The 13,746-nt window shown below is 57.4% G+C and overlaps 1 protein-coding gene across 3 annotated transcripts in view; it reads left to right on the forward strand.

The window, feature by feature from the left end:
- Window positions 1–13,746, forward strand: part of RASAL1 (RAS protein activator like 1) — a 115,667-nt gene that overhangs the window by 18,803 nt on the left and 83,118 nt on the right. For all 3 annotated transcript variants that reach the window (XM_039505117.1, XM_039505119.1, XM_039505118.1), the window contains exons 2-5: window positions 1,280–1,336; window positions 6,283–6,396; window positions 7,061–7,122; window positions 10,632–10,761. In XM_039505117.1, coding sequence (XP_039361051.1) covers window positions 1,280–1,336; window positions 6,283–6,396; window positions 7,061–7,122; window positions 10,632–10,761 — 363 coding nt within the window. The remainder of the gene's footprint in view (window positions 1–1,279; window positions 1,337–6,282; window positions 6,397–7,060; window positions 7,123–10,631; window positions 10,762–13,746) is intronic.

The raw sequence follows: 13,746 nt of genomic DNA on the forward strand, positions 1-13,746 counted from the left end.
GCCTGCACCCCTCCCGCACCCAATCTCCCTCCCAGAGCCTTAGGCAGGTGTGGGGGGGAGGAGGGGTGGGACTTGGAGCCATTCTGGACACCACCAAAAATTATACAAACCTGCCACCCCTGATTCTGTCTATACAGCGGTGACCAAAATTGGTCACAGTGCTCCAGCTGAGGCCTGACCAGCGTCGAGTAGAGCGGTACTAGCACCTCCCGTGACTTGCAGGCTGTGCCTCTGTTAATGCAACCTGAACTTGCATTTGCTTTTTTTGCAACAGCATCACATTGCTGACTCATGCTGAGGGTGTGATCCAGCACAACTCCCAGATCCTTCCCAGCAGTGCTGCTGCCAAACCAGCTATCCCCAGTCTGTATTTGTGCATTTGGTTTCTCTTCCCGAAGTGTAGCACCTTCCATTTGGCTTTGTTGAATTTCATTGTATCTGTAGCCTAGTTCTCCAATTTTTCAAGATCACTTTGAATTTTAGTTCCTTGTGATCCAGACATCAGTGAGCGAGCCTGCAGAGAGACCTGCCAGTTAGCCCCACCCTCTGGCTCTCCCACGGTTTCCCCACGTTGTCTGCCCTGCTGGATTGCAAGCTCCTGGTGGCATGGCCGGTGCCTTCCCCAGGGCTCTGTTGGCAGGAGCAGGAGCAGGAGCAGTGATCCTTAGCAGCACGGCATGGAGCCCAGGGGGAGGCAGTGTTGCTGTCTCTGGCGGGCCTGGCACCAGAGGATGCAAAGAGCCAAATCAGTGGCAACTAGGCCATGCAGTGTATCAGGGAGTGGAAAGGGATTTGGGGGGTGGGAAGTGGGGGAAAGGGAGCCTGTGCTTTCACTGGGGCAATGCCAGGGCACTGAGAAGCTGTGCTGATGCACTGCATTGCCTCTTACGGAGCCCAGCAGACCTTAAAGGACCAGGGCACAGGTCAGCTGATGTTCCCTTGGAGTGCTACCCCACGCCCCGGCCAGGCCCCCCGATGAAGGGAAGCAGCGGTGCCCTTCAGGGTGAACCCCAGGGGTTCCTGGGGATCTTGCTGATGTGATGGAATGCCCTTTCCCCTCCCCCACCAAGGCAGAGCGTCTGGCTGCCGTGCCAGGCTCTGTTATGCCTGCTACAGGTGCTGTGCACTAGCTCCCAGCTAGAGCCACCCACTGTATCGAGCTGCCTTCTTCAAATGCTCTGCAAACGTGCTCCCCCTGGTGACCCTGGAGGGTGCAGAATCCTGCGGGAGGCGCTCTGCTTAATGCTAATCTGCCTGCTTATTTGGTTTCTCTCCCCAGGTCTGGCACCAGCGACCCCTACTGCATTGTGAAAGTCGACAACGAGGTGGTAGCCAGGTGAGTGTGCAGTGCTGGGGGCCCTGGGGATGGGCCAGGCCAGCACGGTCAAGGAAGGGCATTGGCATTGCCGGGGTTCGATGCTGGGTGATGTGGCCCAGTGCGATACAGACTGGTGTGCAGAGCAAAGCGCTGGTCTCCGCTCACTCAGCTGTCTCTGCAGGCGTTGATTTCCTGGGGGGTCTGCACCCTGCTGAGAAGGGCCCAGCCCTTGCTCATGGCTTCAGTGTATTTGGGGACAGGGTTAAAGCCCATTGCATCCCATCTCCACCAGGAGATGGAGCCATATTGGAGTCTTGCCGCCTGCCCACGACATGGTTACCTTGGCAGTGCCGATGGGGTCTCTGGCTGGCTGCATTGGGGCGGATGTGCTGTTTGTAGGGCTCGCACCTCTGGCCCACCTGCTGCAGGAGGCAGCCTTTAAACTGGAGCCTTACCATGCTCTAGCCTCCCTGGAGTCAGCCAGCCAACGCCTGGGATCACGTGACCTAGCAGGTCCTTAACCACTGGGCGGAGGTCTCCAGCCACAGAGACCTGAGAATCTCATCCACGCCAAGGAGCTTATCAAGGGCTGAGCAGTTACCTGGCCCACCCTGCATTAGGGGAGGAAGCTGCAAGCTCAGCTGTTTGTCCTGCTGCTATCAGCAGCCTCCGGCCCAGCGCTGAGTGGGTCACGTCGGTTGGGTCTCCCCCACTGTGCCCTGAGAAGGGGTGAGTGAAATACTGTCCTGCAGCTCTGGGGATCGGTTGTAATCCAGCCCTCGAGGGGGAAATGACAGGACCCCAGGACCAAGGAGGGAAGAGTGATCTTGTGGATAAGGCCCAGGACTGGGACTCAGCAGTTTTGGGTTCTAACCCCGGCTCTGTCGCTGACACACTGGGCAAGTCACTTACGGCAGATTTTCAAAAGTGGTCACATATTTCAGTGTTCGATTCTGGGTGCCCAATTTGTAACACCTGGAGCCTGCTTCTCAGAGGTGCTGGGGCCTGCAGTACCTCCAGCAGTCAGGCCCTGAGTGTGTTAGATCGGGCAGCCAAAAGCTAGCTGCAGCGTCTGAAAATGCAGGTCTGTGTTGCTCTGTGCCTCAGTTTCCCCACCTGTGGAATGGGGATGATGACACACCTGCCTCCTGTTCGTTAGCCTGTGCAAGGGGCTTTGAGATTCTGGGATGGGAGGCGCTAGAGCGTGAACAGTGGGGGAGCTCTCTAAGCTCAGCAGATGCCTTTCTCCCCAGCGTGTCTGGTCAGGCCAGAGAGGACCCCATGAGGGATGATGCGCCCAGCGTCACATTGCACAGAGGAATCAACTCCAGGCCCAACTGTCTCTCCTTGTCCCCAACCCCAACTCTGCCTGTCCTTGGCTGGCTGCCGAGAGCAGGCTCCCACGCTGCCCTGTTCACCATGACGACCCCTACCCCACACTGCGCCTGCCTGTGGGGTGGAGCCCTTTCTGCTCTCCCACTTGCTGGCTCCAGGAGCCCACCGGGTGGGAAGGGCGATGGGGCTGCAGCCACAGGTGCGCGGCCAGGTGGGGGTGGCAATGCTGTGCCATTGCGTGAGGCCATCGGGTGGTCCCAGTGCTGGCACGGGCGTGGTCGCTTGAACCCGCCCTGGTTATAGCTGCATTTGGTGGTTTCCAGCTGCACACAGCCCCCTGCTTGCTCTCTGGCCAGAGGAGACTCTCCCCTTCGATTCCCTGGGGGCGGGTAGCATCCTCCGGGCTGGGTTCGCTCCCTCTGCCCGTCCGGTTCTCCACCCTGCCCCCGTGGTTGCTGTGGTGCTCCAAGTCCCGCAGCAAGTCCCACTGCTCTGGAGCTGGCCAGTGATGAAGTGGTTACTATGGAGAAGTCCATAAATTATTCCCCGTTCTGGAGAGATGGCAGCCAGCTGGCCGGGTGCTCGCTGGAGGGGAGGGGAGGGAGTATCTGGCCAGAGGTGTGGGGGTGGGCGCAGGAGAGCACTACAGGGTCAGGGGCCTGGGTCCTCCCAGCTTCATCCATGGTCCCTCACACAGGGCCCAGCACATCTCCCTCCCTCTCTTCTCTTCCACTCTGTCTCTCTCCCCTTCTTCTTAATCACTCCCCTGCCCCTCCCCCAGCTTTCATTTCCTGAGCCGTCCCAGACCTGGCCCAGGCTCATCGCCAGCCCTGCTGCCACCGCACTGTTCTCCCCGCTGGGAAGCCACCCCGTGTCCTGCTCATAACGCCAGGGGAGAACGAAAACAGCCTCCTGCTCCTTGAACCGCCACATCCCGGCCGGCACTGGGACTGGTGTCTGCGGGGAAAGCTTGGTCCAGGAATGTCTTTCAGGGGGTGGGGCGCTTGCAAAATCTGGATCCAACCTTTCCAGGCCTTTGGAACTGGGAGTTTGTTCTCAGCCCAGCACCAAGGCTGCGTTCCTCATTCGCTCGGGCACCGTGGAGCTCTCCTGGAAGCACTCTCCATCCATGCACAGCCAGGGCAGCTAGCTCCTCTCTTTGCCTGGAACGGACAATTTTGCAGCCTTCAGCTCAGCTCCATGTGATGAGGTTGGGGACTGGGATTTCCATGGGTGTGGGGCTCACCCACTGGAGGCCAGCACAGCATCTCCCCTCTGCAGGGTGCAGCAGTCGGTTTCCCCTGAATCCGATCCCAAGGCTGCAGAATCTCCAGCATGAGGTCACTGAGCAAGGGAAGGCAAGTCCCCTAATCAGCAGTGAGCTAGATGCCTTCATCTCCTCCTGCGCCCAGGGTCTGAGAGCTCCGATCCGGCAGCAGGAAGAAGTGGTAGGGAAAGCAGATGTACTGGGGTAGGTAGCAGAGGGAGTCTGTCTCCGAGATGGCCACTGCTGCACCCCGCTCGAAACCCTCCCCGTGTGGCAGCTCCTGGAGCTGGTGAGCTGCAAGCTGCAGCCACAGGGAGAGGCAGCAGCAAACATCTGGGAGCTGAGGGCAAGGGGGATGCCCTGGAGGTGGGGGTGTGACTCAAGCTGTTGGGGGAGGAGTGGACCTTTAAATTGTACCCACCCCACTATCGGCAGGTACCAGTTGTCGCTGCAGGGCCACCCCTCCCAGGTCCTAGCAGCTTCCTCGCCTCAGCCAGCTGGGCTCCACCCTTGGAGCAGCAGCCCTGAGCCCCCCTTGCTCCAGGGATTCACCGCAGGTGTTAGTTCCCCTCCTGTGTGGCTGCCCAGGACCCAGCTTATCTTAGCCCTTCCTCCCAGGACTCAGCCCCGTCCTCCCTCTCAGCTGCGTACTAGCCGCCCTGTGTAGACCCAGGGGCGGCCCAGCCCTCTTCAATTAGCTGGACTGGGCTCCCCTGCTGCTCCCAAGCTCCATCTCTCCACGGGGACCAGCTCTCTGTGGTCTGGGGGGATCACTCTTGCAGCTCCCACATGCAGTGTAGCTGAAAGGCTTGAGCACAGCGTTTCCTTTTGCTAGCTGAGAGGCTTTGGAGCGGCTCGGTCTGAATGTGAATCCCCAAGCCCTGGGAAATGAGATGGGGAGCTGGGAAGTCATGAACTCTAGCCCCAGCTCAGTCACCCACTTGCTGGGTCCCCTTGGGCAAGCTGGTTGATCTCTCTGGGCTAAATTAATTCCTGGCTGTGTTTTCATGAACCACAGCGGATGAGTTTGGCCCTCTGTGCCTCAGTTTCCCCATCTGTAAAATGGGGATAATGATGCTTCCCTGCTGCTGGGGGGCTCAGGAGGGCTGACTGGCTCATGTCTGCATGGCACCTTGATGCTGTAAATTGCTGCAGAGGTGCTGAACTCTGTTATTTTACTCTTACTTTCAGTGGGGTATGAGCCAACTGCAGCATCCACCTCGCTGGCTCCCCTTCCCTCCACTGGGGACTGACAGTAGTGGTGAGGGCACTGAAGCCAGCCAGTGCGGAGGTTTCCTTGGGTATCAGGGTCTTGCCGTTGCTCCTCAAAGACATTCCGATGGGTTTGAGGAGAGACTGAGCTGACAGGATTTCTCCTGGGCCCAGGAAACTATTAACTGGGGTGGGGAGGGTGCACAGGCCCTGGCGCTGGCGTGGCAAAGGTGATTTTACAGTCTTCCCTAGCTCACGCTCTCCCCCGCGCTGGACTGAAGCAGCAGTAAACGCCAGCCCCAGGTCTGGAAGTCCCAAGGGGTGTGTGCCACACGCAGTGCCTGCCCTGGGCCAGCCGCCTGCTGCAGAGAAGGAGGCTCTGAGATATACCCCACCGGGAGCATTGCTGTGGGACTGCCAGAACTGGGAGCTGGAGTTCGCTTGAGCCGAGCCTTACCAGCTGTGTGGGTTTGATCTCCGGCAAATATGGCAGGCTTGTGATGCCGCATGGGCTGGGCAGCCTTTGGGTGGCTGTGCCAGGACTGGTGTGTGCGCCTGGCGCTGTACATGTTGGCAGTATCTGTGTGTGTGTGCTCGTGAGTTGGCACTTGTGTGGCTGCGTGTGTTGGTGGGGGCTGTTTGCTGCTGGGGATGTGTGTTGGCAGTAGCTGCGTGACTGTTGGTAACACTTATGTCCCTTTGGCTGTGTGTGTGTGTGTGTGTGTGTGTGTGTGTGGGCTGTAGTTCTGTGCGTCAGTGGACGCTGCATGCCTCTGGCAGGGGCTGTGTGTACCTCTGTGCGTTTGGTGAGTCCACGTGCGTGGCACATGCTCTTGATTCTTGGAGCTGTGAGGTCCGGATGGCATCTCTGACAGTCTGGGGTGATCTCTCAGTCCCTGAGCAGGGCCAGAACCTCTGCCTCTCCTTCCACGCCCTTGGGATAAAGCAGCTAGAGTAAATCTGCCCCAGAGGCCACCCCCAGGGGTAGAGACTGAGCCTGTAGTTCCCACAGTGACGGCTGGGTCCACTCGCTGTGATCCCTCTCACAGCCGCTCTCCACTGCTGCCGGCTCGGCTCCTGATTGCCTCACACAGGGGAGTGGTCCCGGCCCCTGGCATTGACTTCACCCGCCCCTGTGCTCTGCTTGCAGGACCGCTACCGTGTGGAAGAACCTGAATCCCTTCTGGGGGGAGGAGTACACCCTGCACCTGCCCATGGGCTTCCACAGTCTCGCCTTCTACGTGCTGGATGAGGACACCGTTGGGTAAGGGGGGGGCTGGGGAGGGCATGGGGAGCTGCTTCTGGGCCTGGAGAGGACCCTGGGTCTGCAGTGAGTCTTACTGAGCCAGGCTCTGCTTGGAACAATGGATCTGCCCTGGGCTCTGGTGCCACACGCTGGCCCATCCGTTCCCTGGGGCTGCCCCTCTGCCAGCCGTGCTGACTCAGCAGCAAACAGGCAGCAGGATTATTAGAGTATTTACTTGCCCTAATTCCCTCACAAATACCCCCCCATCCCCCACCCAAGGGCTCCTCCACAGTCAGGGCCTCTGAGCTTGGGGCTGGCTGGGCCATCAGCTTGCCTCACGGGTGGCTGTGGGAGGAGCCCATGGAGGAGGAATTCTCTGCTTCCCAGGGTTGGTTTCTCCAGGACCTTGTGGACAAGGCACAGGACGGCGGGCTTCAGGAGACGTAGGCTCTCTGATGCTCCCGTGAGGGGCTCCCTGCTGTAACTACGGCCGTAGCTAGACACAGCCAGTCGGTTTCCTTGGTGGAGCTGTGCAGAGCAAAGCACGGAGGGCCCTGAACCGCTGGGGTGATGCGAGGAAGCCCGTTGAGGTGGATTGGCCCCTGGATACCCTGCTCCTTGGCCGTGCAGGGCAGTTAATTCCAGGCACTCTCTGCCCAGACCTGGCTCTCTTTCCTTGCAGACACGATGATGTCATTGGCAAAATATCGCTCAGCAAAGAATGGATTTCGTCGTACCCGCGAGGTAGGTGCTGGGGCACTGGGGCTGCAGCGTGTCTTATGAAGGCAGCGCAGCAGGCACCAGACTGGCAACTTATGGGCCATTCCGCAAGGCCTGGGTCTGCCAATTTCAGAAAACCAAAGACCCTCACCCTCCCTGTCCCACCCCTTCCCGAGGCCCCGTCCCCGCTCCTCCATCACTCACTCACTCTCCCCCACCATCACTCACTCGCTGATTTTCACCCGGCTGGGGCAGGGGATTTGAGTGCGGGAGGGAGGGAGCGCTCCGGCTGAGGGTGCACCAGGGGTGGGGCAGGGGAGGAGGGGTTTGGGGTGCAGGAGGGGGTGCCAGGCTGGGGCCAAGGGGTGCGGGAGGGGGTGTAGAGTGCAGGCTCTGGCAAGGAGTTTGGGTGTGGGAGAAGGCTCCAAGCTGGGCCAGGGGGTTGGGGCATGGGAGGGGATTTGGGGTGCGGGCTCCAGGTGGCCTCTTAAATAGCAGCCGCACCAGCGCTGCCCTAGCATTTCCTGGGCCTCAGAGGCTGCTCGATCTGCCATGAATCCTGGACACATGGCTCGGCCAGCGCACTGAGGACAAAAGTTTTTCCTGTTCTCTGGAATGCAGGGGGAGAGAATTCCCCACAAGTGATACACACACCCCACTGCTCCCCCTGGCTCACTGCTCCCCCAGCGGAGCCCAAATCACAGCAGCTCTAGGGAGAGTGCTGCTGCAGGCCCCCTCCTCCTCTCCCCACTGTTTGCAATGCCCCCCAGCCCCTCTCCTTCGTGCCCCCCAGTCTGGCCACTGGCTGGTGCCTCCATGCCCAACTGCTGCCCGACTCTGCTCGGACCTGTTCCCAGGGAGAGCAGGCCAACTTTAGCCCCATGCTTCTGCGCAGCCCATTCATCCCGGGAGGAGACTGACCAGCCCACAGCCCCTTACCTGCTTGCCGCATGGTCCTGAGACGAGCCCGGTGCAGCAGCCCCCGTGAAGTGGGCTACTGGGCCCGGGGCAGGCAGTGGCAGCTTGCCCTGGCCCCCTCCCCTACTGGTGGCTGCATGCGGCCCCTGGGGAGCTGGGCTGGCTCCTCTCTCCGCTTCCCCAGCCAGGGAGCAGTGGGCTGGGTAGGGAGGAGGCTGAAGACACTTCCTAAAGGCCACAAAACCCGCTCTGCAGGGAGCCCCCGGCCACCCTGGCGGCTACTGTCTGGGGTTAATCCTGCTGGCCCCAGCCTGCAGCTGGGTGCCTTTCCCAGCCCCTCCGCAGGGATCCACCCCCTGCCCGCCAGGCTCACACCACAAAGAGAGCTGCTGCAGGCCTCTTTCACCCCCACCACCAACTGAACTTTTAATGGCCTGGGCAGCGACGCAGACTGGAGCCGCCAGGGTCCCTTTTCGAGTGAGCATTCCAGTCAAAAACTGGACGCCTGGCAACCGTAGTGAGGCCTGGCTCAGATCCTAGCCTCCCCAGCGAGCAGGGCCCTGGCGTGTACCCAACTTAGCTAGTTTCTCACTAGATTTAGTGACTTTTTGGCTTCCCTAACGAGAAAGTAAGTGACCAGTGAGAAATCTAGTGACTTTCACTGCCATTGACAGTGACGTTCAGAGAAAGACGTCACCAATATCATTCACAAGCAGCTCGATAGTGTTAATAAAATCCATTCCACGCTCTTCTTCCTACGTTTTGTTGCACACCCAGTTAATGTCATTGCGTCTCAATGGAGCATGTCCGTGGAAGGAATCACATTCCAGGGCTTCTCGGGCTGAGATCACTATAATCTGCATGCGAGGAAAATAAGTTTGTGGAGGCTAATTTGCTAAAGCCAGGCACACTTTGGAGAGAGCACCAGGCCCAGGACGTGGTTTTACCCAGACGTGTTCTTTCTCGCTGCTGCGTAGTAAGTCGCACAGCCTGTGATGCAGGGAATGCCGGCTAATGAAGCGGGCTGGGCGGGGGAGGCAGGTTAGCCAGCGAGGAGAGCCGCATGGATGGACAGTGGGGTGGGATGGGATAAAGCCATGTGTCCCAATGGGGTGGGGGGGCACTGTGCCTCCCGGGATGAAGCCCTTACTGCACGATCAAAGGTGGAGCTAGCTTGATTTCAGTTCCCCTTTGCCCCTTCCCCTGGCTTGGCTGGGGCTTAGCTGCCCAGCTGTTTTCAGAAATGAAACCCTGGAAGCAGGGGGAAGGGGTCCGGCTGGTGGACTTTTGTTTTTTAAATCTACTTTCTTGGCTCCCTGCAGCGTGAGCTCAGGTGAAGCAAATGCCCTCCTCCCCCCCGCTCTGGGCTCTCCCTTCCACTAGCCTGTGGGCGCAAATCCAGGCGGCAAGGAAGGGAGGGTCAGCTGAAATTAACCACCCCCAGCCGTGCTGGGCTGCCGTGTACAGAGCACCCTTCCCGCTGAGCAGAGGGCACCCTCCTGACAACAACTATGTACTGTTATAGTTGCTTCTGGTGTGCAACCGAATGTAGGAGGAGAGCACGGAATGGGTTTTATTAACACTGTTGGGCTGCTTGTGAATGAGTTTGGGACTGTGCTCGCCTGTGGGCTGGTCTACACCGGGGGGGGTATCGATCTAAGATACGCAAATTCAGCTACATGAATAGCGTAGCTGAAGTCAAAGTATCTTAGATCGATTTACCTCAGGTCCTCACGGCACGGGATCGACGTCCGCGGCTCCCCGTCGACTCTGCTACCGCCGCTCGCTCCGGTGGCGTTCCGGAGTCGACGGGAGCGCGTTCGGGGATCGATATATCACATCTAGATGAGACGCGATATATTGATCCCCAAAAAATCGATTGCTACCCGCCGATAGGGCGGGTAGTCTGGACGTACCCTGTGTGTGTGTATATGTATGTATATAAAATTCTCTGTTGAATTCTCTGGAAGGTTTGTTTGGTGACATTTTTGACTCCTTTTGAGAGCTTCAACAGCTGCATCTAGCAACTTTTCAGGGTTTGTCTGGTGACTTCCTGCTTTGTGGAGTTGGCAGCACCCCCCAGCAGCCCAGAGTAGCAGGGTAACAGCAGATGGAGAGGGCAGGTCATCTGGCAGCATTGTCCCCGTGTTGCTGACTCTCCGGCTGTTGTGATTCTCTTGCTGTTTGGCACCCAAGTCCCTGCTCTTGGAGTCACGTGGTTACGAAAGAATCTCCACTTGCCTTTTCAAAAGAAAAGTGGTTTTCTAGCCTTTGCTGCTTTGGGGAAAAGGCTGCAAGTGCCATCCAAGGGCACCCAAAAGGCGAGGGAAGAGACCCCCGGCTATTGTGATAGTTTTGTAGATCTCCTGATTTTAAGCCAATCTCACGATTTTGGGGAGCTGGGGGGCTGACTTGTGATTTTTGACAGTTTGGGGCTGGCCATTCTGCGGATAACACCCCTAAGGTCTCTGCTGTGGCATGGGGTGGGGGCTGCGCAGGGATCACACGTGGCCAGCAGGCAGCTGGGCAGCAGGCTGGCCTGCTGCGTCAGCCCCCCGAGGTGGGTGGGGCAGGGAGAGCCAGGCTGCTAGTTACAGACTCCTCCGCCATTGCAGGGATTGACAGCTGGATCAACCTGACGCACGTGGACCCCAATGAAGAGGTTCAGGGAGAGATCTGCCTGGAGCTGAAGGTGCTGGAGGAGCCCCAGAAGAGGGCCCTGCACTGCCATGTCATTGAAGCCAGGTAGGAGTAGATGGCTCCCGTCTCTCCCACCCTCCTCTCTATCTTCCTCCATAGTGGTCTCCCCTTTCTTCCCTCCCCTCCCCTCCCCTCCCCTCCCGAGCCCAGGTGCCTCTCCAAGCCCCAGCAAAGAGCTCTCCCTTCCAGGACGGAGCGACAGGTGCCTGAGACAGGCCCAGCTAGTCCCGTCCCTCCAGGCAGGAGGCATGGTGCTGCCGGCCAGCTTGTGGGACCAAGGCTGGGGGCAGGGGCTAAGATGACAGGGGGTTGCCAAGCTCTAGGCCTGCTTCAGTTCCTTTGCTCAGTGCCACAGCCCTTCCCCCTGCTCTGGGTTGCACAACGCCACCCGACAGAGACACCCGCTGTCCTCACTTCATCCTGGGGGCTGGCAGCCTGAGACCTGGCCCGGCACAGGAGTCCAGTAAACCCCAGGCCAGTGCGACTCCTCGTGGCTTTAGGCTGAGTCGAGACATTAACGCATCTGTCTGTCTGATGTCTGTCACCCTGGCATTTGGGCAGTTTGGCATGGTGCCTGGATGGCACGGCGATGGGCGCACATGAGTGCATAGCCATGGATGGTGATTCCCGCAGAATGATGTGCCTGCGTTTGGTGGGCAGTGACCCATTCTGAGGTTATCCCGAACCAGCTGCAGTCAGGGCGGGGCTTGTTACCCAGCTGGAGGTGGGCAGGCACGTGTCTCACCTCTTGTTAGGGGAGGAGGGGATAGCTCAAGAGGGAGTGAGACCGGGGGCAAAGGGAGGTGTGCCCAACACCCATCTGCCACTGAGCTGCCAGGGTGAGCTCTCCCTGATCAGTGGCCACGGGGACTCACGCTCTCCTTCCCACACATGTGCTCCATGCCCACTTCTCAGATGCGGAATGGTGCCAGTGGAGGCTGCTGCACTGGCACTGATGGGAGAAAATGGACAGCATGATCCAACCCAAACTTAACAGCACCACCTCCTTCCTCATGGTGGGTCAGGTTACTGCAGCTGCTGCTCTGCTCTGTTCTATCTGGATTCAATACAGTGGAATAATTGGGGTTGAAATTCTTTTCCTTCCTCATCTATCTGGCACAATTCCTATAGCAAGAGTAAAGAACTCAAGGTCCTTTTTAGACCCTGCATCCCTTCTGCTGGCAAATATTGATATTCCAGTAGCCCTTAAAGACCCCAGCCGAGATCATAAGAACGGCCCTACTGGGTCAGACCAAAGGTCCATCTAGCCCAGTATCCCATCCTCTGACAGTGGCCAATGGCAGGTGCCCCAAAGGGAATGAACAGAACAGGGAATCATCAAGTGATCCATGTCCTGTCACCCAATCCCAGCTTCTGGCAAACAGGCTAGGGACACCATTCCTGCCCATCTTGGCTAATAGCCATTGATGGACCTATCTTCCATGAATCTATCTGGCTCCCTTGTGAACCCTGTTTTAGGGCTTGGCTACACTTGCAAGTTGCAGCGCTGGTAGAGGCTTTCCAGCGCTGCAATTACACCCCGTCCACACCTGCAGGGCACAACCAGCACTGCAACTCTGGCTGGCTGCAGCTGTACACCTGGCCTGTGGGGTGTAGCGATTGCAGGCGCTGCTGCTGATCAGCGCTGCTCATCAATATGTGACACACACACACGCTTTTATATTGGCTTAGAGGAGATATCCCAGAATGCTTTTAACTTTAATTAAATTACTCCTTTTGTTTTTGTTTGTCTGTGTTTTTTGTTTGCTCCGACCTCCCGGTCTACCTCCTAGCCTTAGCTGCTTACTTGCTGTCTGTTGCTCATCAAATAAAAAATCCAATCAATCCTCCCCTCCTGTTGTGAACAGTCCTGTGGTCTGTCCTCCTCTGGCTGCTGCTAAAACAAACATAAAAACTGTCATAGCTCCTGTTCTGTGCTGATCCATCTGTATCACAATCAAATGAGGGGCAGAGAGGGGCAGGGGAAACAGTGAAGTCGTGCACAGTGTTTGCAATTAAGAGACTAAAGAAGAAAAATGAGTTGATTTTTTTCATTTTCAAAGCTAAACACACAAACACACAAAATCCCCCCTCTTTCCCCCTCCCCTGTCCACCACTCCCCCCTCCACCCCCTCTCCCTCTCTGAAAAGCATGTTGTATTAGTTGCTGCTAGCTAGCCATGCATAATAATGCTGCCCACAATGCTGAAATGCAATGCTGCAAATGCACACACCAGCGCTGGGTGCTGTGTGTGTGTGGACACACACACGCTGCCAGCTGAGCCAGCGCTGTGCAAAGCATGCAGCAAACAACCAGCGCTGCAAGCCAAGCATAGTCTTGGCCTTCACAACACCCTCGGGCAAGGAATTCCAGAGGTTGACAGTGTGTTGCGGGAAAAAATACTTTCTTGTGTTTGTTTTAAACTTGCTACCTAGTAATTTCATTGGGTGGCCCCTTGTTCTTGTCTTATGAGAAGGAGTAAATAACACTTTCTTATTGACTTTCTCTCTTCCATTCATGATTTTATAGACCTCTATCATATCCCCCCTTAGTCGCCTCTTTTCCAAGCTGAAAATTCCCAGTCTTATTAATCTCTCTTCATACAGAATATTAGGGTTGGAAGGGACCTCAGGAGGTCATCAAGTCCAACCCCCTGCTCAAAGCAGGGCCAATCCCCAGACAGATTTTTTAACCCAGTTCCCCAAATGGTCCCCTCAAGGACTGAACTCACAACCCTCGGTTTAGCAGGCCAAAGCGCAAACTACTGAGCTATCCCTCCCCCCATACCTGTAATCATTTTTGTTGCCCTTTTCTGAACCTTTTCCAATTCCAATGTATCTTTTTTGAAATGGGGCGACCACATCTGCACTCTATTCAAGGTGTGGACGTACCATGGATTTATAGAGACAAACAAGTCAGTTTCATAAATGTGAAAGAGGAATAAGATCCTCCCCTGATCCTGCTCCCAGCACCAGCTGATTTAGAGCTCAGGAGAGGGGGGCAGTGCCGGTGCATAGTGTGGGCAGGAGT

This window comes from Mauremys reevesii, linkage group 18 (assembly GCF_016161935.1).
Source record: "Mauremys reevesii isolate NIE-2019 linkage group 18, ASM1616193v1, whole genome shotgun sequence".
NCBI classification, from domain to species: domain Eukaryota; kingdom Metazoa; phylum Chordata; order Testudines; family Geoemydidae; genus Mauremys; species Mauremys reevesii.